Source organism: Carassius carassius, chromosome 32, assembly GCF_963082965.1.
Source record: "Carassius carassius chromosome 32, fCarCar2.1, whole genome shotgun sequence".
NCBI classification, from domain to species: domain Eukaryota; kingdom Metazoa; phylum Chordata; class Actinopteri; order Cypriniformes; family Cyprinidae; genus Carassius; species Carassius carassius.
In genome coordinates, this window is record NC_081786.1 from 7,727,084 (window position 1) to 7,752,124 (window position 25,041).

At 37.4% G+C, this 25,041-nt stretch overlaps 1 protein-coding gene across 11 annotated transcripts in view; it reads right to left on the minus strand.

Annotated features, from left to right (window-relative positions):
• LOC132112569 (neurexin-3a) overlaps positions 1-25,041 on the minus strand; it is a 280,631-nt gene that overhangs the window by 49,937 nt on the left and 205,653 nt on the right. For all 11 annotated transcript variants that reach the window (XM_059520110.1, XM_059520100.1, XM_059520106.1 and 8 more), the window contains one exon: positions 17,345-17,526. In XM_059520110.1, coding sequence (XP_059376093.1) covers positions 17,345-17,526 — 182 coding nt within the window. The remainder of the gene's footprint in view (positions 1-17,344; positions 17,527-25,041) is intronic.

The window sequence follows — 25,041 nt, forward strand, 5'->3', positions numbered from 1 at the left end:
ATGATTTTGCAAGCAGAAAATTTAAACAAATAAAGTAGACAAAAAAATAGATAGCAAGAAAGCCTGTTCCTTTTGCAAACACAGTGCAAACAATCAAGGCTTATTAAATCTTTATATTAAAAGTATATAAACAGACCCCACATCTCTGAAACCATTAAAAGAGCAAATTTATTCATTATTCATCATTTCATCAGACGTTGTCTCTATGTTGGATAATGAGCCATTAAAGTTATGGTGTGTTTACGGCAACAGTCTCTACTGCTAAAACCCTTTCATAATTGAATCTCTCTTTTATTCCATGGGCCACTTCATTTGTTATGTTGTTAACCTCCATCAAATTATTATAATGCGCCATTTTGATATGCCTTTCAGGATAAACTAAACATCAAAAAATTGCAAGTAATACACAAACAGCAGTAGGAACAAAGCCAGTGTGGCCTTTTTTGTATTCTGCGACATGCTCCTCTGAAAGCCAGACAGTTAGAGTCCTGCTCCAGAATGCAAACTCCAATCATTAGAGTCATCAATTGTGCTGTTGTTGCTCTCCTCTGCTGTGTGAGGAGCAAAGAGGTTCGCCCCACTGTATCACCTGGACAAATTGATAAGTGGCTAAAAGATGAACCTTCTCTCCCTGTGAGTGCCCATCTGTAAAGAGCTGATAAGGAAAGATGCTTCTCAATTGGTAGTAAAGAGAAAATGGAAGTGACAGTTTTTCGTAGCTGATTGTTTCATCAATATAAGAGTCGATATTTTCAAGTCTGCCGCTAAATAGCGTGGAATCTTTTTCGGAACAACTTCATTACTTTTGGTTTAATCTGTGTCTCACGGCGTGTCGTTTAGCAAGTGCAAAATGAATAAGAAATGGCTGTGGGATACATTTAATGGAAAATTAGCAAGTTAAAAAAATGGACGCGCATTTGCAACACTGCATATGTTTTAGAGTGTTAGTTGAGAAACAATATGGGTTTGATTATTTGACACGTTTGCCTTAGATTATGGAGAAAGCGAGGAATCGTGTTTATGATGTTTTGTTTAGCGCACGTATTAGACCAGCACGAAGGGCTGAAGTTTCTGCAGCTTGACACTTGCCAACGCCTTTATTAAACAGAATGAAAGCTTACTCATAACCACGAGATCTAAAAATGCCTTTAAACAACACAACAATCATCCAGTCGAGGAACTTAACTCAAATAACCCGACGACAATTAGTCCTTCAAGTCACTCATTGCTACTTAAACTACTGACAGAAGATTTTCAATTTCCCACAGCCTTTCAATTAGGTTTGCTGATACAGGCGAAATCTCGAGGGAGCCTGGTGTCCATGGGACATCTGCGTTGAAGAGCTGCTGTGTTTCCAGAGTAGTTTATGGAGATATCAAACATGTTGATGAGGCAGAAAGCGCACTTTAATTCACTGCTAGCTGCTGATTTGGCTGCCAAGGCTATCGGGTCCACAAAACACAGACAGCTGCCAGACAATACTTAATCTACCCAGAACTTGCTACATCGACACTCTTATATGGCAAACGGAAAACAACATGGGGGGAGAACCATTATGAAACAACTTTGCTGACAGTAAACAGAGTCAAAGTTTCTTTCAAAAGTACAAACACACAACTGAAAAGGTAAATTGCACGGTGAGTTTGAGACTGAACGGCCTTCAGTGGTTCATATCACAGTGTGTTTCAAGGACAGCGCTGCTCTGTTTTCTTGCTTTTTAAAGCAAAAAAGAAAAAAAAATCAGATAATGATTTATACAGGTCTACAGGTAACAACCCAAAGAGTACAATGCAAAGCACTTTACAACACCGTCTAGTAGAATTTTTCATCTTTCCATTGCACACAGACCTTGAGTGTATAAATATTAATATACAGGACATATAAAAGATTCTAAGCGAAGTCAAGAGGATCAGATGCTTCATAACTCTAAAAAAAAAACAAATAAAAGGAAGGCAGCTGCCTATCAAACACTGAGTTTAAGCTGTCATTGTGAGCAGAATATGAGTAGCCACATCCTCAGGGAGGTCACAAGACAAAGACATTTGTGTTTCATCTGCGTCAGATGCTGATCAGTCAAAATGTTATCTAAACAGCCCTCTGCGACATTATAAAGTACTCCACCTTGAGCCCACGTCCACTAGATGTTATTTACAAAGATCCGTTCTGCAGACCAAAGCAAAGCTGAGAGATGTGATTTTTTTCCCCAATTTTCTAATTTGCTTTGTCAACAGAACGAGAAGGAGCTTATTTCAGGAGGAAATGTGTTGCAAAACGTGCCGAAACGGCATGCACCACTGTTTCTTCTCTCCAGTGCAACTGGAAAGCTGAAGGAGAAAGTCAAACCGTCAAAAAATCATCTACACTCTGATGGTTCATTACACTTTATTGGTAATTAGATCACCATTACCCGGAGGGGGCAATCTGATTATGTGGGCTACATGTCGTTAAAAACACAACTCATACTTCCTAGCCACTAATTCAAATCGCAAATTAAATAAAAAATATGCTAATGAGATGCAGAATGGGCATTTAGCTTAGAGCGTAAACTGACAGGATAACCATAAACTAGAATTTCCCCAAGAAAATTCTCAGAAATGAGTGGAACATCCTGATTCTGGAAGTAAAAAATCATATTCGTTTGCATATTTACCTGATCTCACCCTAACAAACAGAGGGGCTGTGTGATCAAGGGTTCAGGCTTTAGAGCCCGAATGGTGGGCTGAAAGTAATCCCACACTTTGGTGATGTTTACTGCATAAAGCTTAGTTAGGCAGTTTCAGAGACAGTTGATTTTCAAAGCAGACATTTGCTCTAACCCCCGTCACCCCCAAGCAGTTGTTTCCATGGTTACTGCAGCTGCCACATTTCGCAAGTCATCATGTGAAACAACACAGAGTTTAATCTGACATGTTTCACTCACAAAAGACATCTGACATTTCGGAATGAAGGCTATACATCATCTAGAAAACATGAATATGGTCAGATGAGTGCACAGCGATGTGCATGAAAAGATCACAATTTATGACTAATTTCTTTTGAACTTGAGTTTGCATGTGTACTGTATTTTGAAGATACAATGAGTGTGCTTCCTTTCTAAAGGAAACTGATTCACAGTTAACCTGAATATAAAATTATTATTACCTTCATAAATTACAGAAATGGATAAACTGCGGGCAGGGTATTTATATCTTTTATGAAATGCATTAATTGTTTATCACAACCAAATATGCAGATTATAATGTTTTTAGCCTTTGGAAGAATGTGTATTTAACAATCAAACACACTTCTGAGTGTGTTTTGAATAAAATCTCTCTGACATCACCCAGATAATTTAAGGAAAGTAACTCGTTCATCACAGATCCCTGAAGTCCATAATGATTTTCTGGACTAAACTGTGCTATCAGTGGCTTTTTACACCTTTACACTAAATAGTGAATGTTCAGTCTTTTGCTAAATGTTATAATGTAATATAATATATACAGCACATCATTTTGTACGGTATCTGATCAGCTTCTCACTCAAAAGCAATGCTGGCATTGTGCCATAATTTGTTCCACTTTTTTTTTATTTCAATTGGCATCATGTGAAGTCATTTAGGGCTGTCATTCTTCATTGGCTTGTCTGCAAACAAAACATTAATTAGGGATAAGAACTACTCAAAGTGATGTAGTGTTCCTAAATTAGGGATGCAGTGATTTGGTCGGTGACAGAAGCATAAGACTACGCCAGGCTGGAGACAGAATTGTCTGACTTCACCTGTCTCTCTAACCAGGGCCGGGTTTCCCGATAACGATTGATCTTAGCGCTTAAGAGCATTTTCTACAAGTAATTTTACGATCGTTCGTTATTGTTTCATGTGCGTTTCCCAACAATGCATGTAAAGCAATCGCAAGTAGCTGTGCTTTAAGTGCTACTTAGGAGTCGCTGTCCACTTGTCAAGTGCTGAAATGTCACCTTATAGAATGACTCTTCATTGTAGTAAATGATCGTTTATTGACGTTAACCTAATGCTGCGTTCCAGACAGACAACTTGGATATAATAAATATAATACAATACAATATTATATTATAGCGTATAATATTATACTTTACATGATAATATATATTCTACTTTATATAGAGTATAGAGAGAGAGTGAGAGAGACGTTATTTCCGGGTCCAATACACTTCTAATGATGCACTTAGGGCTTTTATGATTACTCCAGAGCACCCATAGATCTACGATGATTTTCAAGTGCTACTTAAGTTATGATGCTTTTGGGAAACAAACCGTAATATTAAGATCAGTTGTATGATCGTTTTTATGGACTTCTTAGGCTTACGAAGCTTTTGGGAAACTCAGCCCAGGACTGTTAACCACCGAGTTAAGCACAAAAATGCTTTCACTTTTGTGAACTGCAAATGAAGCAGTTAAAAGTAGTAACATAAATCTGATGATTAGAGAGCACCAGGTAGACTGACAGAGCTACTCAGTATGCAGATTTGCATACAATATTTGGAGTACATGCTGAAGTAATTAAAATGATTTGAAGCGCTTTACAAAAAGATTAGCAAACACTCATTAACACTTTGATAAGATGGACAGCTCTCTCCATTCAACAAGCCAAGAAGCATCGGCGAGTAATCCAAACAAACAGCTGGAAATCGCAAATTAGACAAAGTTTCTTTATCATTAAAATTAACAAAGCTTTCCAGTATCACAATGTCACTTTTACGACCTTAGAATTCATTTATAAGTCACTCTAGTTTAAAGGAGCATCTAAGAATTGACAAAGATGTGGTTTTTAGCAGTGGTTCAAAATGTAGTTCATTTAGCTTTCAAACTAAATACTGTATGGCTATAGCAACCCCAAGGTCATAGGCTTGATTCCCAGGGAACTGATAAAAATGTCTCCTTTGAATGCAATTTAAGTAACTTTGGGTAAAGGTGCGTGCCAAATGCTTAAATGTAAATGTGAAATGTCATTACGACCCTTCATTATCACTTTTATACATGGGGGTAAAGCCAACCAAATTCCCACTCACCAACATAAAGCTGTTTAACTCAGCCGTGACCTGCTGGAATTCTCCAAGGTGCTTCACAGTCAGACTTCCCTACAATCTTTAACTGCTTTCATCTCTCTTCTCTTTGACTTTGACACAATAACCTTAAAAGACAGATTTGTAGGTCTTCAGCTGCACCACGGTGGATCATACATTTCGCAAAGCCTTTAGAGCGACTCCCTGAAAATCAATGATAGAGCCGGTCCACACCATTTCTTGATTATCAGCCATCCAAGTTTCCAGCAATCATAGAGAATCAAGGCTTTTTCTCTACGAAAGGAAAAGACTGAATAAAACAGCCAGAGATTCGAAATCCAAGAAGGGAAGCCTCTGGACTTCAAGTGTCAAATATATCAGAAAGAACTCTTCAGGTTTATCTGCAATAACTTTTTACTTTGCCTCAACCTGGCTGTCAAAGAATTCAAAAGTCCACTCAAGAAAAAACTTGACATATAGAGCTGAAAACTAAAGGTATCCCTTTTAGCCTAATTGTTGGTACATTTGAGTGGATAATACGAGTAGGTCATTTTAACCTGTCTGATGGCTACTAGGAATTGTTAGGTTGTTCTAAGACTGATTTCTCCTACTGTGGATTGTGGGAAATTTAGTTTCCAGAGCACTTAAAACTTTTTCCCCCACAGGTCTTAAAATCACAGCAGGACTCAAATCACATGCATTACCTCAGATATGAAAAGAAAAGGAAAAGACGTTCAGCAGTTTCACAGCACGCTGTAAACATGACTTTTTCCTCTGAGAACACTCAGCTGTAGTTATCTCAAATTATCCCTAGACAAAGCTACGCTTTGACTCTTTGAAACCCTACTTGTTCAGCAAATTTTTATCATTTAATCACTGGACAGAACCATTTGGCACAGGACCAATCAAACTTTCCTCTTAACTACCAGCAGAAAGGATTTTATTGAGTTTCACAACCATTCAGAGAAAATTATTGTACCTTGCTGGCTGTGCAATGAAACAGGCCCCTGTTTAGTTTTTTTTGTTTTTAATTCAGAATGGAATTACTAAAAGATTTTTTCTTAAATACAAAAAAACCAAATAAGCAAATGGAGTGGATTCACACGAATATTACAGTGCATTTTCAGCAGACACTGATGGATGCATAAAAAGTTGCCGATTGGTTTTGGGCTAAATCCTGCAGAGAAGTGTCAGGAAACTACGGTCTAGTGAATTGTTGAATATAATATGAATTTGATGCCCCCTGGCCACGAGCAACACTGCTGAAGCAGACGGATGCACTTATCTATTTCTGTGAGGCATCTATAAATCAAAGCTGAATAAATCCCTCTGTAACTGCTTTTGTATTTACAGGACTGAAAAAGAAATATATATTGCCTTATGGTTGTGATTATGTTATATACCACTATGCAGCATTATTAGATCATTTTGAAATCATTTTTTTTGGAGAGAGCACTGATAAAACAAGCAGAGTTCATAACAGCAAAAATTAGGGGGAAAAAAATCATTTTTCTTAAAAAAGAAAAAGAAAAAAGGAAAAATAAATAGAAGTGATTCCAAACTTTTATTAGCAATTAACTGTGATTCATTAATTGGCAATGCATGTAATTAGCTTATATTGCTAATTTTTTTAAACATATTATTAAAAAAATAAAATAAAGCAACTTACACAAAAAGACAGGAAAGAGGGGGGGGGGGGGTAAATGTTTTGTGTTTGATAAGGTTTTTTTTTTTTTTTTTTCACAGAAAAGCATGTGCTGTTGATAACACAGCTCTTCTCACCCCATCTCAAGGTACAGCTCGAGGGGGAGGTCACTCCAACTGAACACATTTCCTGTCTGATTTCTGTACAGACCCCCGGTTACTGAATTGCAGGGGAGGCAGTCAGACAGACTGCAATTTTTCCTAGAACATACAATTACCATCTTCGTGAGGTAAAAGCAAAACGACACAATTAAGTACTTTTGGAAATAATACTTCGTCTCACCCTCGAATGTGTTTCAGTAAATATAGAGGCTTACATGCAAGAAGAATAAAAAATCCAATAGAAATGGCCTCAGCGTACTGAGATGAGGCACCTGTGTCTTTCATATGTGCCATCAAGGAGATTGGCCAGTTTATTTAGCTGGAGCGATTTTGATTCCTCATAAATCTGCTCATTTTGCTTGACAGCATATGCTGTGAGGAAAGTGGGTCACGTAGGGAAGGTCTGGGCTGAGTGGCAAGCCTGTCACAGATTAAAACAAGTGGCTGGACAAAATAATGCAAATTCGTGCCCTGAGGCTGCCAGCTTTCTTTAATACGGGCTGAGGTTTTTTGTCAGTCCTTTGAGAATTGCCAGGATCGCTGGGGAAGCTTTCCTACCATTATCATTAGCTGGAATACATTAACGTCAACTCTGTGCACTGTTTTCAGGTGGCCAGAGTAAAAGAGTGCATGTACCAATCAATGTCAAGGTTAATGAGACTAGTATAAAAAAATACTGGGAACTCACTGAAATTCAACCCATTTTGAGCAAATCCCATGAGGAAATGTCAATTTCCACTTTGTTTATGTGTCTGAGTTGGCTAAACTGAACCCTGAGGATCAATGCATTCTGATCGGAATGACCTTCCAGGGCATTTTTTATTCTCCATCTGCATTCACATAATGCTCTATTTCAGACATGGCTCGCATTTATCTGCTTTCAACTGCTGGCCAATTTAACGCAATTTCCAGATCAAAAATACCTTAGGGGGATTGTGTTACACTACTCTGATCCTCGTCTCTTAGCCACGGCGGAGCCCGACAGTATGCTATCAAAAATCCCAAATAGGGCATTAATTGTAAACTGACTTGCTTTAGATTTAGATCTATTTGAATCTATCTGAATATTGATGTTCTCTTATTGTTTTTTTTTGTTTGTTTGTTTGTTTGTTTTTTAGCACTGAGCATCTTTATAATATGAAGTGATATAAAGTAATATAAAGTTCATAATATCTGTCACATGCTGAGAAAAAGTTATTAAATATAGACTTGCTACAGAATACATGTTTCAGGCGTGTATGAAATATTGATTTTCTTCAAGAAAATGTGTTATAACAAAGAGTCAATCCATTATTGTTAACCATTTTGTATGTATATGTATTTATTTTTGCTGTCTTGTATTAGAATTAAATTATGTTTTAGAACTTACAGTCAATAAAAACAAAATCATAAAAATAAGAAAAAAAATATGGAATGAAATATACTGTATACAGTATGTGCATTAAGTTCTTAGAATATACTAATTTATTTGATTAATATACAATGCAAACATGCATGCATATGTGGCAAAAGGCTGTGTCATTTCTGATGATAAGAGTGTGATTATTTATAGAGGTGGCCAGGTGAGGGTTTAAGCTTTAGGCCTGGAGTGTTTCGATTTTCAAACAACATTAGAAGGTAATATTCGACTCTGAAATATTGATCCATAACTCAGCAGTATGAGAGATTAAAGCGGGATTCTTTTGATGAGGTTGACCGTGAAAACAGAAACTCAGAATGCATTTAGAACAGCCTCCTCTATGTCAAGTTCATTTATCTAGCCGGGGCATTATTACCACAATGACCACACATAGAGCAAAGGAGCTGATCAGAGCTGCCAAACCAGCTGTAAATCTTAAACTATAACACACACTGCTGAATGTGGCAGGTAAACTATAAACTAAAGAGCCAAATAAGTAAAGAAAAGGTGGAGAAAATAAAGCAGAAACATTGTGTTGCACCTGCATTCCTAAGATACAGTTGGAATAAAGCCATGTGTGATTGTGCTGTGATTAGCTCTATCGATGGATTATGGAAATAGGCTTTAGAAAAAAAAAAGATTGTGTGTGTGATTCATTATTTAATTATTTTGGTTTACTGATCAAATTATTTTCACACAAAACGAAAGCAGAAGACAACTTACTATAGAAATTGAATCTGAAAAAAGAAAGAAAAAAATCTGCTGAAGTTGGCTCTTTTCCTGTATACTGTTTTCTCAGCAGTGAGCGTCATTACAATATAAAGTAAAATAGGCAATATAAAGCTAATAATATCTGTCACATGCTGAGTAAAAGATAAATACAAATATTAAATATAGACTTGCAACAGAAAAAAAATTGGTTGTATATTGAATATTTATAAGGAATAAGTATCCAAAATAAGAAATTTTGGAATCACCTTTATATATATATAAAATTAACAGTAATTAAATCTTAAATATATAACAAATACATTACATTGTGTTTAGCACTATTCTTTAAATACATCAAAATGTATATAAAATATATATAAAGAAACCCCAAAAGACTCAAATAAAACTGCTTTCAAAATGAACCTGCTTTCCGGACATACAATCTGCAAAGCATTAGACTCAGATGCATTTTAATTGCAGTAAATGCAAACTTCAAGAAAACCTGATGGAAATACCCCTAGGGGAAATACCCCTAAAACCATTTTAGAAGATTGATGGTCCAAAACTGAAAACTAGTTGAGTGAAGACCTCAATAAATTACCCAAGTTACCTGCAACAAATTCCTCTGTGGATTTCTTCTGTATAAACAGGAACTAAATATTTGCATTTATAATATTTAAATGGAAAAAAGAGCTGCAGACCCCCCACAACCAGAGCGTTCTGGTTTAGTCACATTGCTTTTTCACGTCTTAAGAGACTGTCAAAATGAAGTATATCCCCCCCTCTCTTTGGTATAGAAACTGTGAACTCCGAGCAGCAAATGGAACAAGCTGGGTAATTGTGCTCACTTTTCTCACTCAGAATCGTTCTGCACTTTAAGGCTGAATGGAAGTGGAGTGGGATGCTTGTGGCAGGGGCCATTCAGCACAGGGAGGTTTGCAGGACTGAAAATCAACAGGCAATGTGTAGTTATGCTGCTCACTGATTAAAAGAGATCAACACCATTGATTTTCTGTACACTTAAATCATTCTCTCTTATAGGATTTCAGTCAACAGCTTTGGTGGCAAAGACTGCTGGTGTCGGAGCCATTTATCCTTTTCCTCTTCTGTCAATATGTGGAAAGGGCCCAGCGATGTAATTCAGTTAAAATGACTGGCCCATCATTGGACCATGTCATTTTAAGGCCCACTGTCTATTTGGCCAAAGTGCAAGTTTCTAAACTGAAAAGACATTGGCTAACATTATTTAAAATGGCAATAGCAAGCGTGTTTTCTTTGTATGAGGTGAAAAAGACCTTTAAAGCAAATTGAAACATCCCGTCCACTCGTGTAGCGTTAATACAACATGGGGGAACAAGCAATTTGTAGAAACGCTTAGTTTTTTATCCTAATTACACACTCACTTCCAGCTGTGCAGCTGGTGGAGGGAAGCTATTTGCTCTTAATGAGTATCCAACAGTCTTACAAAAAAAACATAATGCTATGCAGACGCTGCTGTTCGTATTAGGGAAGGAGCAAATTCTAAATGCATTTAACTTTAGTCATTCGAAACTTTCTTTAAGTGTTTAACTCTTAAGGAAGACACAGGAACAGAAAGGCAATTTCAAATAGAAGTGTGATGAGTGTTACAATCAGCCAGAACAGCAGGGACATCTTCACGAGAGTCTCTCCTTGCCTCTTACTCTCTCTCCAGCAGAAAATGTCTAAATTAAAGACATTTAGTAAAGGCTCTTATCCAGAACGACTTACAAAAGAGCATCGTTCTCCCATGTGAGACCGCCACGGTCAACAGATGGCAAACATGCTGGCATGAATGGTTTACTGGTAGTAGGGTAACAATGGCTGTAAAAAGGCTTAATCTGTGTGTGTGTGTGTGTGTGTGTGTGTGTCATGAATGGTTTTATTATTGTCAAAATAATAATTCTACAATGCATGACCCTATGCAGATGCAGACAGGGTGTCAAAATGACTTGTATTAGATTCATTGGTTTACTACCATAAAAAAGCAGCTGTTCAAATGTTACTTGATTACACACTAATGTTTAAATGTGTCAGTAATGTTCATTTGCTCACCTTATATTTAATAAAAAAAGAAAGAATTCAATATGAGTAATTATAACTATAACAAATGTGTTTTTATGTGAGAAACTTTAATTTGCTTGCAACTTTTCGCAGTCTTTATATAACTATAGATAACCGCATACAGCATCAGCAAATCTCCCACAAAACGTTTTCACACTTCTGTCCACAGATTTTGGCAGATTTTACACTCTTACCTACTGAGGGAATGAGACCAGTACTAGTCAAAGCTTTGGAAATGATGTATGTATGCTATGAAATTTTGATGATGTGATGCATGCATGTATGATTACGAAACTGATGAAGTCATTTCAAGTAATTTTGATGAAGACAGAAAATTATGATAATTATGTCATTTTTAACATACAACTGACATAATATATGTAACTGTATGTAACCATATGTAATAATATGTAACTGACATCACTGCAGACTGTAATTCTTCTTGCCCTGTTCTGGTTTGAAACAACCACTTCACAATCCAATCACTTTCTGATGGATAAAATCAATCCCTACCCACCTTATACATTTCACTGAAAAGTGTGACACATAACAGAAGTAAAATAAGTTTAAAATTATGTTCTTTGCTTGACTTTGAGATTAAAAGGACTATGAAGTGAGAGTGTGACAAGACCTGTTATGACATTTGGATGAATGTGTCACATGGACAGAATACATGGCGAGAAGCAGATGGCATGTCTATATCTTGAAGACACATCAGATGACTTTAAAAGTGAGAAACGCCAAAATTCACAGTGGACAGATGTTCCCTGCTTTGATGTGTGGAGATGCAAGACATAACAATCAAGAGATAAAAGGACAGTTCACCCAAAAATAAAAAACCTGACGTCATGTACTTCCAAACCTGTATGACTTTCTTTTTTTTTATTGTATATTTTTTTACATACAATAACCATACAATAAAAGTTAATGGGGGTGTTGTTGTTTTGGACCTCACTGGCTTTCCAGTTTTTATACCATTAATAATGGTATAGTCATGAGATAGCATTTTAGTCTAAAATGTGGTATTAATTTGACCCCATTAGATTATATGGTTTGATAAGGCTCAAGTTAAAGTAATTTGTTAGCAGACTCCATCACAGAGGTTGCCATTTCAGAGGTGGAATGTTTGAAGGGCAACAGCACTGACATTTCCCTTGTTGCCGGAAACTATCTAACAAGGTATTGCATGGTGTCACCAGCCATTCAGTTCAGAAGTGTAAGAGAGACAAGCGTTTACAGCTGAAAATAGCATGCTCATTATCAGCGCTGAAGAAATAAGTGGAGGGAGACTTCCATAATCAGCCCAAAAATAAAACAGCGACATTTTGATCCATCGTCACCTACTTCTCTTCCAAAAGTTGAAGGCAAACATGATGAAGGTTTAAAATCATTATAAAAGCGGATTTACGTTCCAAGGAGTAAATGTTTAGTGCTCAAATCTAAAAAAGAGATCAAAGACGTAATGTGCCCTGTACAGTGTTCCAAATGCAAAAATTAATTCCACACTAGTACATGCTAATCAAAGGCAACTCCCAATCACTAGTTACGTAAGTTTCGCAACTGTCTATAAAATACGGCCGCTTAATTCCCTTTACTCTGGAGTTGTGCTCTAGATTTAGTTCATTTGGCAGAAGAGGCTTATTTCCATCAGTGCTACACTGCTATAATGGGGCAAGTGTGTGTGTGTGTGTGTGTGTGTGTGTATGTCCATGTGTGTCACAAAGGGTAGAGGCAGGGGGTGAGGGTTTAGATAAAAAGCCCTTAGTTATATTGCCCATTACAGAGCCCCAAGAGTCCCAGTGGACCACCAACATGGGCCACAATAAAACTAGTGGACAGATGGAGATAGCCAGAGAAATATTCCCCATTCACATTCTGAAAAAAAAAAAAAGACATTCAGTCCCCCATTAAACTACAAGGTCACTTGTTTATGTGCAAATGTAATAATATACAACTTTTTTGTTTGTTTACTATCAGTTTCAATATGTCATAGTGATCTATACTGTACAGTAAGAAACTTTTGGATATGTGTTAAACTGTTGATTAAATCAGGACATTTTTAAAAAGCATCAGTTTTCCAGAAAGTTCACAAGCGCAGTCTTTATTTAAAAATAAGCTTGTAACAGTGTAAAAGCTTTACAGTCACAATTATCTATATATCACACAAATATCCATGTGTCAATTCTTATCTATTAATTAAAATGATCTTATAATTAATTTACTATTACACTGTCACAAATGTGTTGAAATGTTTATCAAATTAGGAAATAATTAAATGCAAAACATAATTATAATTTTTCAGTGAAATGGATATGGTCAAAAGTAGTGCAATTTTTTTTTTAATAATAATAAATAAATAAATGGATAAAAAACGCATATCTGTGTGTGTTAAGGTGTCCAAAATGTTTCGTTATATATTGTTTGTGGAGTATTAATAAAAAAAAAAGGAAACTCTAATGACCCCATTGTTTGTTTATGAGTTAAAAACCCCTTGGTGACAAATACTGTCTGAAGATTTATCCTTTTGTCTTTCAGAAAAGCAGGTTAATTACCAAACCAGCTTCCATTACATGAGTGCTGAATTATTTACATTATGGACACATCCGGCCAAATAGTAGCTCTCACCATGGATAAACTGTAGGGAAAAAGCTGCTGGGCTTCCGTGTGGCGTACGTATTGATTTTTAATCATTTGAAAAAGAACACTGTGCAGCTCAGCAAAATAAAACACATCACTTCTGAAGAAATTCACAGTTAACATGGCTGATCTGAGGAAAAGTTTTCTTTTTGTATGCAGCTGTGGAGTGACAAACTTCATATTGTCACTGACACAATACAAAGATTAATGGAGAAGGGAAACTGTGCAACTCAAAAAAGAGCCGCCTGAAAGACATCATTTTTCTTGGACTGATTATTTACAAGGACGTGCATCAGAAAGAAAAAGATACCACCCACAAGGTGTTTGGTTCTATGAAATGCACAGAACGCTAACACCCTGTCGACACCCAAAATCTCTCCCATTATAATCAACGCGGCACTGACGCATACTATGGAAGCATATGTTGTGTCACATTGAGACTGTCTATTTTTGAGATGCTGCAGCGCTACTCCTACCACTTAATTACCCATGTATGTATGAAAAATGTATGCACTTATGAAATATTGCTTATTTTTCTATGATTTTTTTTTTTGTAATGTATTCAAACCAGGGACTTTGGTTTACTAATTAAGGCTGTTTAAATAAGTATCTGATATACACAAATGCTGCAGCTTAAAATAAATTTAAACAATAAAATTGTGAAATACTATAACTATTATCTCTCTGAAACAAAGATTAATTTTCAGCAGTTATTACTGCAGTCTTCAGTGTCACATAAGTCCTTAGAAAATCATTTTTAATATGCTGATTTGCTGCTTAAGAAATATTTATTTTTATCATCAGTGCTGAACACAGCTGTGCTGCTTAATATTTTTTGTGTAAACTGTGATCTTTTTTCCCCAGGATTCTTTGATGAATACAAAGTTCATAAGAATCACATTTCTTGGTGTATATTTTTTTTTACACTGTAAAAGTTTTGTCAATGTAATGCATGCATGCTGAATAATGATTAAATAATTATAAATATATAAAATGCTGAAGTCATCAGCCTCACAGCTAATTACTGGTCACACCAAATATTGAGCATCAGAAACACCAAAAACTCTACTAGGGCTGTCACTTTTGTGAAAAAAATCATTTTCGATTTTTAAGACATAAGTGTTCATTGAATTGATTGTAAAATCGATTTTCCATGTCTAAAAAAAGACGTTTCCTTTTTCAACGTCAAATAATGGACAAACGTAAAGAGAGCGCTGGAAACGCACAAGTCAGCAATATTTCTTATTTATTGGCATGAAGTTTCTGGCAGGATAACAAACAGCAACAGGAGTGCAACATTCTCGAAAAAATATATATGCAGAGCGGACAGCTGCCATAACAAAAGAAAAACATCACTGCAGGCTTCAACCTGGCTGCATTTATGATTTAGGCATTTCAAAAATCTCAAAGATTATTTTAAATAATGATTCAATCCATTTCAAACAACTGTTCAAAAAATGAAACTTTAAATGGACTTGAGAAAAGGCCATGTGTGTTTTTTTTTTATTGAACGTAACCGACACTTAGGCTAGGCGGCACTAGGCAGGCATGAAACGTGCAAAAAGGCTGGGGACATTACAAATTTATTGGACAGGAAAACAAGTCGATCAACATTTTCGGGGTCCAGAGCAGAGTGTTTTTTATTTACTATATGTATAGCTGTTGAGAAGACGCGCTCCGACCGCACTGATGTCTAGGGATGGGTATCGTTAAGGTTTTAACGGTATTACTACTCTTACCGATACTGCTTAACAGTCCGGTACTTTAACGGTATTCTTATCGGTACTTAGTGTTGTGTTAGGCAGTCGAAAACTTTGCATTTCTCTGTCTGCACATAATGCACTTTTGAAAGATGCTTTGACAGATTGCTTGTGTTTCCGCCCTTACATGCAAAAATTTTGTTGCACTTATGACAACGAGCGTTGTCTGCATCAACTCTAGTGAAGTATAACCACACTTTGGAACGTTTTGCTGTCTCCGCCATCGTCACTCTTTGTATTAAGCAGGAGTTTTCGTACTGTAAGGGGCCGTTCACATATTGCGTCTAAAAATGCGTGGAAAACGCTAGGCACGCCGCTTTCTGATTTTTTTCCCCAAAGCCTTCGGGCACTTGCGCTCCAGAGGAGTCTGCCGTTGCTAAGCAACCATGACGTGCTCTCTCCCTGAAGACACAGAAATTTCAGCAATGGATAAATGGATTTGCAGCACTAAAAACTGCTTGCAGTAGTACTGCTACTAAATTAATTTAAAAATCCACATACAGCTATCAGCTGTTCCTTCATCTTGGCTTAGCTTTCAACGTTGTTACGGAAAAGGTGAGGAAGTTACATGAACTGCGGTGCGCTTGCGGCATTCTGAAAAGTTGAGATGTTTTTAACTCGATGCGGTGCGGACGCGTATGGAAAAAACGAGCTCGTCGCACTACGTGCACGTGCGACCGCGTCGCTTCCATTATGAGCGCGCATACCGCGTGCCTACATTTGAAATAACGAACTTGAGCGCGCAAAAGACGCGATATGTGAACGGCCCCTTATGCGTGTGTGTGCGCCGCGCTCGTTCTTGTTGTGTGTGTGTGTGACTGACAGACAGCCTCCGCGGCGTGCATGAGAGATCTCGCAGATTTCACAGACAAACGTCTTAATAATATCGCAAATTAGAAATGCTTGGTAAGATAAAATGTGCACGATAACATTATTAAGCAAATCTCTTCGCCATCGTCACTCTTTATTATTAAGCGGGAGTTTTCATACTGTTATGTCTGTGCGTGCGCCGCGCTCGTCGTGGTGTGTGTGTGTGTGACTGACGGACAGCCTCCGCGGCGCGCATGAGGGATCTCGCAGATCTCACAGACAAACGTCTTAATATGATCGCACATTAGAAATGTTTGGTGAGATAAAATGTTCACGATAACATTATTAAGCAAAAATACATAATACATTAATTTTTCCCCCTCCAGTACCGAAAGCAGAACTTATACCGTCAGATCTTACTGATACTACAGTATTTCATAATTTAGCCCCGGGGCCATTTTAATACCGGGTTTTGGTACCCATCCCTACTGATGTCCCAGGGACACTCGGGTACAGCTGCGCAAGGTGGGGGTATTACTGCCAATTTTCCACCACAAAAGCCGGTCACTCTCAGCTTGCAATGGTCTTTTTCATAACTCAGAATCTCCTGTAACTAGATGCGCGAATGAGGTGAATTCGCGTCTACCGCGCCGCGAGACCTCAATATGCGCGTAAACGTGCCTTTGACTTATCATTGAAATTATTCGTGCCAGACGCTCTATTCGCGTTTGGTGTGAACGCAGCATAAGAGGACGCTTTCGACATCACTGGGTCTTATAGGCGCGTAAAATTGCTGGTATTTTCTGTCTAGCTTTCGCAACGCATACTGCACTTTCGGAATTCTTTATTTTCTTTTTCTGCTTGGTTGTGAGTTTTGTTACATCTATATTTTTTTAATGTTTAATTGTTTAAAAATTAATAGTGTACATATTTGGTTAAAATCGATTCCCTATTTTCATTTTCGAAACTTTTTTTGGTTGGTCCAATTGATTGTGCAATCGATTTTCGAACTAAAAGTGACAGCTCTAAACTCTACTGTGAGCGTTGAATTTTTTATTTTGGCCTTTAGGATTGAAATTTGTAGATGTGGCAGATCAAGTAACAAGAAGCTCTGACTTACAATGTGGAGCATGAGGTAGTCTCCCAGGCCGGGGGCGCTGTCGATTCGGATAAGGATCCCATCCTTGAGCGAAGTGCTAAAGCCCACTGTCAGCCTGTCTGTACGGGTGCTTGGGCGCTCGTTGGCTGGCCAGTTAAAGGTTATGAGGCCTCCTCCTTTCCCAAAGATATATGTTGTTCCAGCTGGAAAAGTCAACAAGAGAATGCATTAGCCTAAACTCACATGTACATACATTTTACATTTACATTTAATCATTTAGCAGACGCTTTTATCCAAAGCGACTTACAAATGATAACAATAGAAGCAGTCAGGTCAACAAGAGAACAACAAAAGTATACAAGTGCCATGACAAGTCTCAGTTAGTTTAGTATAGAACGCATAGGTAGGTTTTTTTTTTTTTTTTTTTTTTTTTTTTTTATTAAAAGACAAGAAAAGGAAAAGTGCTAGTGTTAGTTGGTTAAGTGCAGGCGAAAAAGATGAGTCTTTAGCTGTTTCTTGAAAATGAGTAAAGACTCAGCTGTACGAATTGACCTGAATTTAAAAATTCAGTATTCCCCCAAACTTTATTCATTCTATTTCTAAACTGAAAAATGTAGACATTTCACTCAGAAATTACTTGTAAATTGCACACATAATCACAAAGAATAGCAAATATACATTGAATTTAACATGAAATTCCAAAGTAGAAAGATTGAAAGACATCTTAAATAATAATAATAATTTTAACAGTGTGCTTCTTGACATGAAATCCACTTAAATGTCATTCCAAATGCAGTAGAGAAAAAAACAGTAGGATGAAAACCAGAACAACCCCAAACATTGTCACATCCACAAATGCTGATAGTACAAGAACCAATGACGTGCCACTAAAATGTCCTCTTCAAGTTTCCCCAACTAGGCCAAAGACTTTGAGAAAAGTCCTGACATTTTTAAGTTGTCAGCGGCTGCTCTTACCTGCGTTCTGGTAGCGCTAGCGATCGGATCTTAAGCATGAATAATGCCCACACCTGGGTCAGAAAAGTCATAATTCTTCAGGCTCATATTCTCAGCAGAGCCTTCTGGAAAATGCTGTGACCTATCCAAGTTAAATATAACTCTTTCCAGGGAATAACAGCAGGAGCCTTTGATGAATGAATTTTGCTATTATCATGCATTATACGAGGGAAAAGGGAAACGCAAAAGGCTTCACCTGGAATAGAGGTAGGGCAATAATTCTTTCCGATTTGGCCAGCTGCATACTGAAACTCGGGGAATGGTGTTGCGGTAAACAAAAGCATTGTTGGGAAAACTGCAATTTCATGGGACTATTTGTTTTGGACAACAGTTGCAAGTGGGGTGGGGGGGGGGGGGGGGTCATTGTGCAAAGCCATTCTGTTGATTTTCCCCTTGCTTTTAACACTCTACCAACAAATGGCTGCATGTGCAGTAGGAAAGGGGACAGCTGGCAGAACAGCCCTCCACTCAAGGGGCCTGTCAAGTGGAACATCTGGCTCTGAAGCGGATCATGCACTCACACAATACAGTATATTGCCCCCTCCATCTCATACGTGCTGCCACTTGTGTAATATTTAATATTATATTTATGTTTATATATTATATATATATATTATATTTATGTTTATATATATTTATTTATTTAATATTATAATATTTATGCATAATATGGCCATATGCGTCAAGAAGTTATGATTTTACTTTTACAGGCGATGCATTCATCATTAACTTCTGACAGATCGCACCAGTACACAACGGGAAGTCACAGCTGGAGATGTGATGGCACCATAGGTGCAAGCTTTTGCTCATGGACAAGATGGAACTGAACCTCATTTGCACTTATACTGTATGTGTCTAAGTTTGAATGAAAGTTATTCAGAGGTAATGCATTTAATATCATAAGCAGAGGCATGAATTCTGTTGGTATTACGTTTTTTCTTGGAATGATTTGAAGGTGCTCTAGGCTTGCGTTGTTATGTCAGACATGTAATGACTGTGAGGCTTTTAAAACAATTAAGAAACCTAAGTGTGCCATTCCTTTCTGCATTTTGATGAGCTCGCCAATATTTGCCGTGATGAATTTCAGATTAAGACGTAAAAGGGAAATGCAGCGGAACACTTTCATAAAGAGGAAGTAGTGTCAACGGTTTACTCAAAAGCAGTGCCTGCCTGCACAATGTTCAATAAATTGGCTGCCAGCTTCAAACAACCCAGGTAATGTGAATCTTAACCTGATAAGCATTCAAATGAGGACAGAACCCGACCATCAGAAAAAAGAAAAAGAAAGGGCTTATTGAGACACATACAATGTATTTCTTGAAGCCTCAGGATTTTATTTTAGGATTTCGAGCACCAATGGTTGCCTTGGTTAAAATTTTCCATTAAGTAAAAGGATAGTATCTCATCAAATGGAGAGCGTTCTACCTTTAATGGATAGTTGTCCAGTGACCTAGAGTACATAGACTGAATTATCAATAACCAGTCAATTTTTTTTATTTTGCAGAGTAAAATGGAAAACATCCGGACCTTTCCCAAAATGTATGTATGTTGCAATGTGATATGTGTATTTTTGTCTGTATGGCTGATGTGAATATGTTATCGAAACCTTTTAAGGTACCAAAAACACAACATGTCTGAAAATACAGAAAATGAAACAATGTTTTGCAACTTAGGAACTGCATGTCAAACAACAGTGCAGGTCCCAACCCCAAAATAGTTCTAATTAAATATTAAATCTACTTTAAATGTCACATTTTGAAATCATAACTCAAATAAATACAACGCTCTACCTTCTCTGAGTTCAAAATCAGTATAATTAGAATGATTGATTTCAAAATTAAGACTGAGATGAATACATATGGCACCAAACACTTAAATAATAAAATGATTTGTATATTTGGTCAAGTTATGGGAAAGCACTAGGTCATATCATTAATTATAAGTATTTATTATATTAGTAAATTACTAGGTGAAATGTACACTGTTTATCTGTGCATGTGAAGCCCTCGACCACAAAACTAATAATAAGGGTCTTTGTTTAAAGAGTAACTAAACCCTAAACCAACTTTTTTTTTGTTAATGATCTGTAAGAATGGGGCTTTATTAGTACTGTTGATTGATTCGAGTAACTTTTTTGACATTTGAGTATAAAGTGTTTTAATTCTACAATATATGGTGTAAAAACGTCTGAGTGCTGCCTCTTCAGGTTGAACGGTGGCTACTGCAGTTAATTTTTCCTATTGGATGTTGCGGTGGCAAGTGACGTAAGCAGTGGCAGGTGACGTAAGCAGTTTCCAGCTCACCACGCCCCTTGGTACGACCTACCACGCCCTTGGCAGTATAAAACCATCTTGTTCTTCCGTCAAAATTACTGTAGAGAGTCAGGAGTTGGAATTGCGAGTATTGAAAGCGACCAGGATAGTCTATTATAGCATCTATTTAGAATAGCATTTATATACTTATTTAGATTATTTTGTGTAGCCTATGTAGTTAACTAGCATAGTTGTTAGTGTAATGTTATTGTTAGAAGCATAGTTAGTTAGTAGCATAGTATTGCATCAGTTAGGATAGCTTCAAGTTGGCGTAGATTTATCTGTATTTAATACAGTGGTCAGGATGGTTCGCAGGTGTAGTGTTGCTGGTTGCGACAGCACTGCTGGACTGCATAGTTTTCCACCAGACTTTAAAATTAGGCGCCAGTGGTTGCATGCACTTGGCCTGGAAGACCGCAAGTTCCCGCCTAGAGCTAGAGTGTGCAAACTGTATTTTACGCGGGATTGCTTCTCCAACGCAATGGAGGTGGAAATGGGCTTCTCCACACAGCTCGCGCTATAAAGCTACGCAGTGCCGATCGCGGTGCGGGAGTTAAGACCGCAGTTTGAGCCAGCGGCTCAAATTGATATGGCTCAGGCCACAGACACCTCGACATCCTCCACTTCAGGTGAAGGTGGGGGAGAAAAGTCCTCTACTTCAAATGAACGCTCTGTTGCAAACTACTTGCGTCACTACAGTCACTCTCCATTTTAGCGACTCTGACAGCAGCTGTCAATTAATCCGTCACTGCGGGTCTCAGGTTCACGCCCCACCCACTCAGCCCCGCCCTCGGTTTGTCCCCTCTATCTCCGCTGTGCTCTGCCCATTTTTCAGCATTTTTCAAATATTGCCAGTGGGTGGAGTCAGGCTCTGACCAGGGGTTTAGTTACCCTTTAATTTATTTTTTATTATTTATTTTTTTTATATTGAGATTTATACATCACCTAAAAACTGAACAAATAAGCTTTCCATAGATGTGTAGAACAACATTGGGCTGAGATACAACTATTTGAAAATCTGAAATCTGAAGGTACAAAAAAAATAATAAAATAAATAAATAAAAAATATTGAGAAAATCACCTTTAAAGTTGTCAAAATGACTTTCTTAGCCATGCATATTACTAATCAAAAATAAAATGTAAATATATTTACCATACACAATATCTTTATGGAACAGAATCTTTACATAATATCCTAATTAATTTTGGCATAAAAGAAAAATCTATCATTTCGACCCATACAAGGTAGTCTTGGCTATTCATATCAATTGTGGTATTTATTCAATTCATTCAAATAAACTGAATCATTTAGGAATGAAAGAAATGACTGTCTGAGTGAATAACTGAATCATTAATTCAGCCGTTTCACTGATTCAAAACTAATGAACTGACCATCTTTATGAATGGGATATCAGTTATTTCACTCAACCAAATGGATTAAAAATGGTATATTTTTAATTGATCAGTTAGTTTATTAATTTAATCCATTAATTCATTCTAATATTACTTTAACACTGCTTGAAACTATTTTTTTTGTGAAGACCACATTAATGAACTTGACTACACCTTGAGATACACCAATACTTGAATAATGTAGGGAATTCACTCTATTAGTTTATAAAGTGTGTAACCCCAGAAAAAACACTCTGATCTCATCTCAGCTTTGACACTCTTATCATTGCAAAGGGCAACCACCAACAAGGGCACATCGCTTTGAAGCGTGCTGGTTACAGTGATAAGACACACATGATGAGGAGTTCATGCAGTGTGTCACGTAGCGAAGAGCGCAGCCTTCATCCACTGCATTAAAACTGCAACAAGAAGCCTGTTACTAGACAGTGGCAAGACAGACAAAAGAATGGTACTTCTTCCATGTGTCAGCATGCAAGGTGGAAGTTCAAAGACCTGTCGCATGATCATACATACGATCATAATGTAAGCGAAAATTAAATGCCTGCGCTCAATACGTGATTCATTTGCACCTGTCCTATTGATATTCCGTATGTGTGAAATGGAAATAGAGCTGCTGAGCTTCGTTCCCCCAAATTTGACTGTAAGATGTAAATACTCAAATGCTCAGTTTGATCACGTACATCCCAGTCCTTCTTTTCAGCCCAACACCATGCACATGCAAAAATTGCTTGCCTGTACACACAGAGCTCTAATATCTGAAATAGAGTATTTTAAGCAGTCAGGCACTGTGCTAGAATGATCCCAAGAGTCAACAGTATAGAGTCGCTCACATGGTGAGTGTCGGGAGGTTTATAGTCTATCAGCTCAGCAATTGGTTCTGAGCTTCTTAGATAAGGAGGCGATTAGAAAAGTGAGCAGGTAGAAGTCCTGTCTGCTCCAAACTTGAATGCAAGTCACTGTGAAGTTCTAGATTCACATTTAGCAGATTTCCGATTCGATTACAATGACAAAGGCAGTGAGAGCATACATACGTCACACACCTGGCAGATTCAGTTACTTGTGAGCTTTCGGATTGGATTGGGTTTTTAATTTAACTAGCAAATGAGAAGTTATGCTCACAGCGTGAAACCCAGAAATGATATGAGGGTTGAATGAACCCATTTCTGCCAGTGGAGCACTTTGGAAACTGCATGAATGATATTTATATTCTTTCTTTTTCAAGTGCAAGTATGATACAACTGGCCTCATCGCTTCTCCGTGAATGTTTCTGTAAACGCATCAGAGATCGAGGAGGGAGACAGATGGGCAGATTTAACTTCAGAGTACAATCAAAGATCAAACAACACAATGTGGCGCTAAAGAGAGGGAAAACGCTACACTGGAAATGAGATGGCATTTTGATAAGTTTCTTTTTAGCCCCCCTTCTCAAACCCCACCCATCATTTTTCCAACCACTGCACCGACGCTTGTAACCATGCTACCTACTCGAAAGAATCTTTTTCGTTCAATCATGGAGAGGGGTTGCTCAGGCCGCACTGCTTGGCAGTCTTGTCTTTCCCCGGAGAGCGAAATTCAATAGGGGTAATCATTACTGTGAGGACCAGTGCTCTGGACTACCAACCAAAAATGGCAGAATAAAAAGGTAAAAGCCTCATCAACACAACAAGAACAAATAAAAATGCAAATCATGACTATCAACACAAAATCTCATTACCTTTATCGGGATAAAGGATGTGCATAAACTTCCTACACTCAAATTTCCAGCCGTTTTTTATTTTATTTATTTTTTTATGATTGCTAATGTATGTAATTTTGGCAGGATAGCGTTTCTAAACAGAAATTATTTTCATTGGTCAAACAAAGAGAAAATTGTATTTCTATATTTTCAGTTTATAGTTTTAACTTATGTGCTTTTGTGTAGTTTTATTTTATTTTTCTTAGATCTATTAATTTATATTTGTTTCACAAATTTTTTTTTTTTATTTCAGTAAAGTAATGAATTAATTAATTCAATTTATTGAATATATATAATTATGATGATTCAGAAGTGAAATATCAGATTGCATATTAGCTGTTTGCACCACTGTATAGTGGCCGGTACACTTGTCCACAGAACAAATCTGGCTTGTTACATCTCCAAATGCCATTCTCCCTATGAATATGAGCGCTATGATCTATAAATATTTGGCATCCACAGCAGCTTCTCTGATATTCCAGTCCAAATTTACAACTGTTTGCATTGTCTGCTTCCCCATCATTCCTCTTCATCTGTGAAAAATCAGACAGTTGCTTTGGGAGATTAACAGATTTTAAACTAATTAAACTCTGTGCAGGAACTGTGCCAATCGCAGAGCGCTTACCTCATTTGTGAGCATATTGCTCTGAAATAGAACAGAACATAGGAGCCCAGATTTGACTTTTCTGCCTGCAGCAAATATTTAATTGACAACGATATAGACATCTGAAAAATAAAATCGATATGTTTGTTTATGGATTGTTTCAGAGACATGCAAATTCGACAAGCAAAGAAGGATAATCATTACAACACACAGCATATTGATTCCCTATTCACTAGAGCTGGAAGATTAGGAAATGTATTCGTAATGTGGCTGAGTGGCAAGCTTTATGAATTACTTCTATTCGACAAACAGATGCAGAGACAGCATCCATTGTGCAAATGTCCTGTAGGCAGGGGAATCGTGTTACACATTTCAAAGCTACCTAGGTCTCTTCACATATGCCGAGAATATGAGTGGGACTGAGGCTCGTGAAAACCAAACGGTTCTCCTGGAATGATGACGTCACTCACAGCATCGCTGACTGTAAACATTTCTGCCAAATTCTTGTCGGGCTGTATTTCATGGCTGGCTTTTCAGCGGGATGGAGCACATCCTTTAAGCAGAATGTGCTCATCTACTGTGAATAATCTCCAAGTGTTTGCCTCACAAAAGAGAAGACAAATGAGAAGCACCATAATTA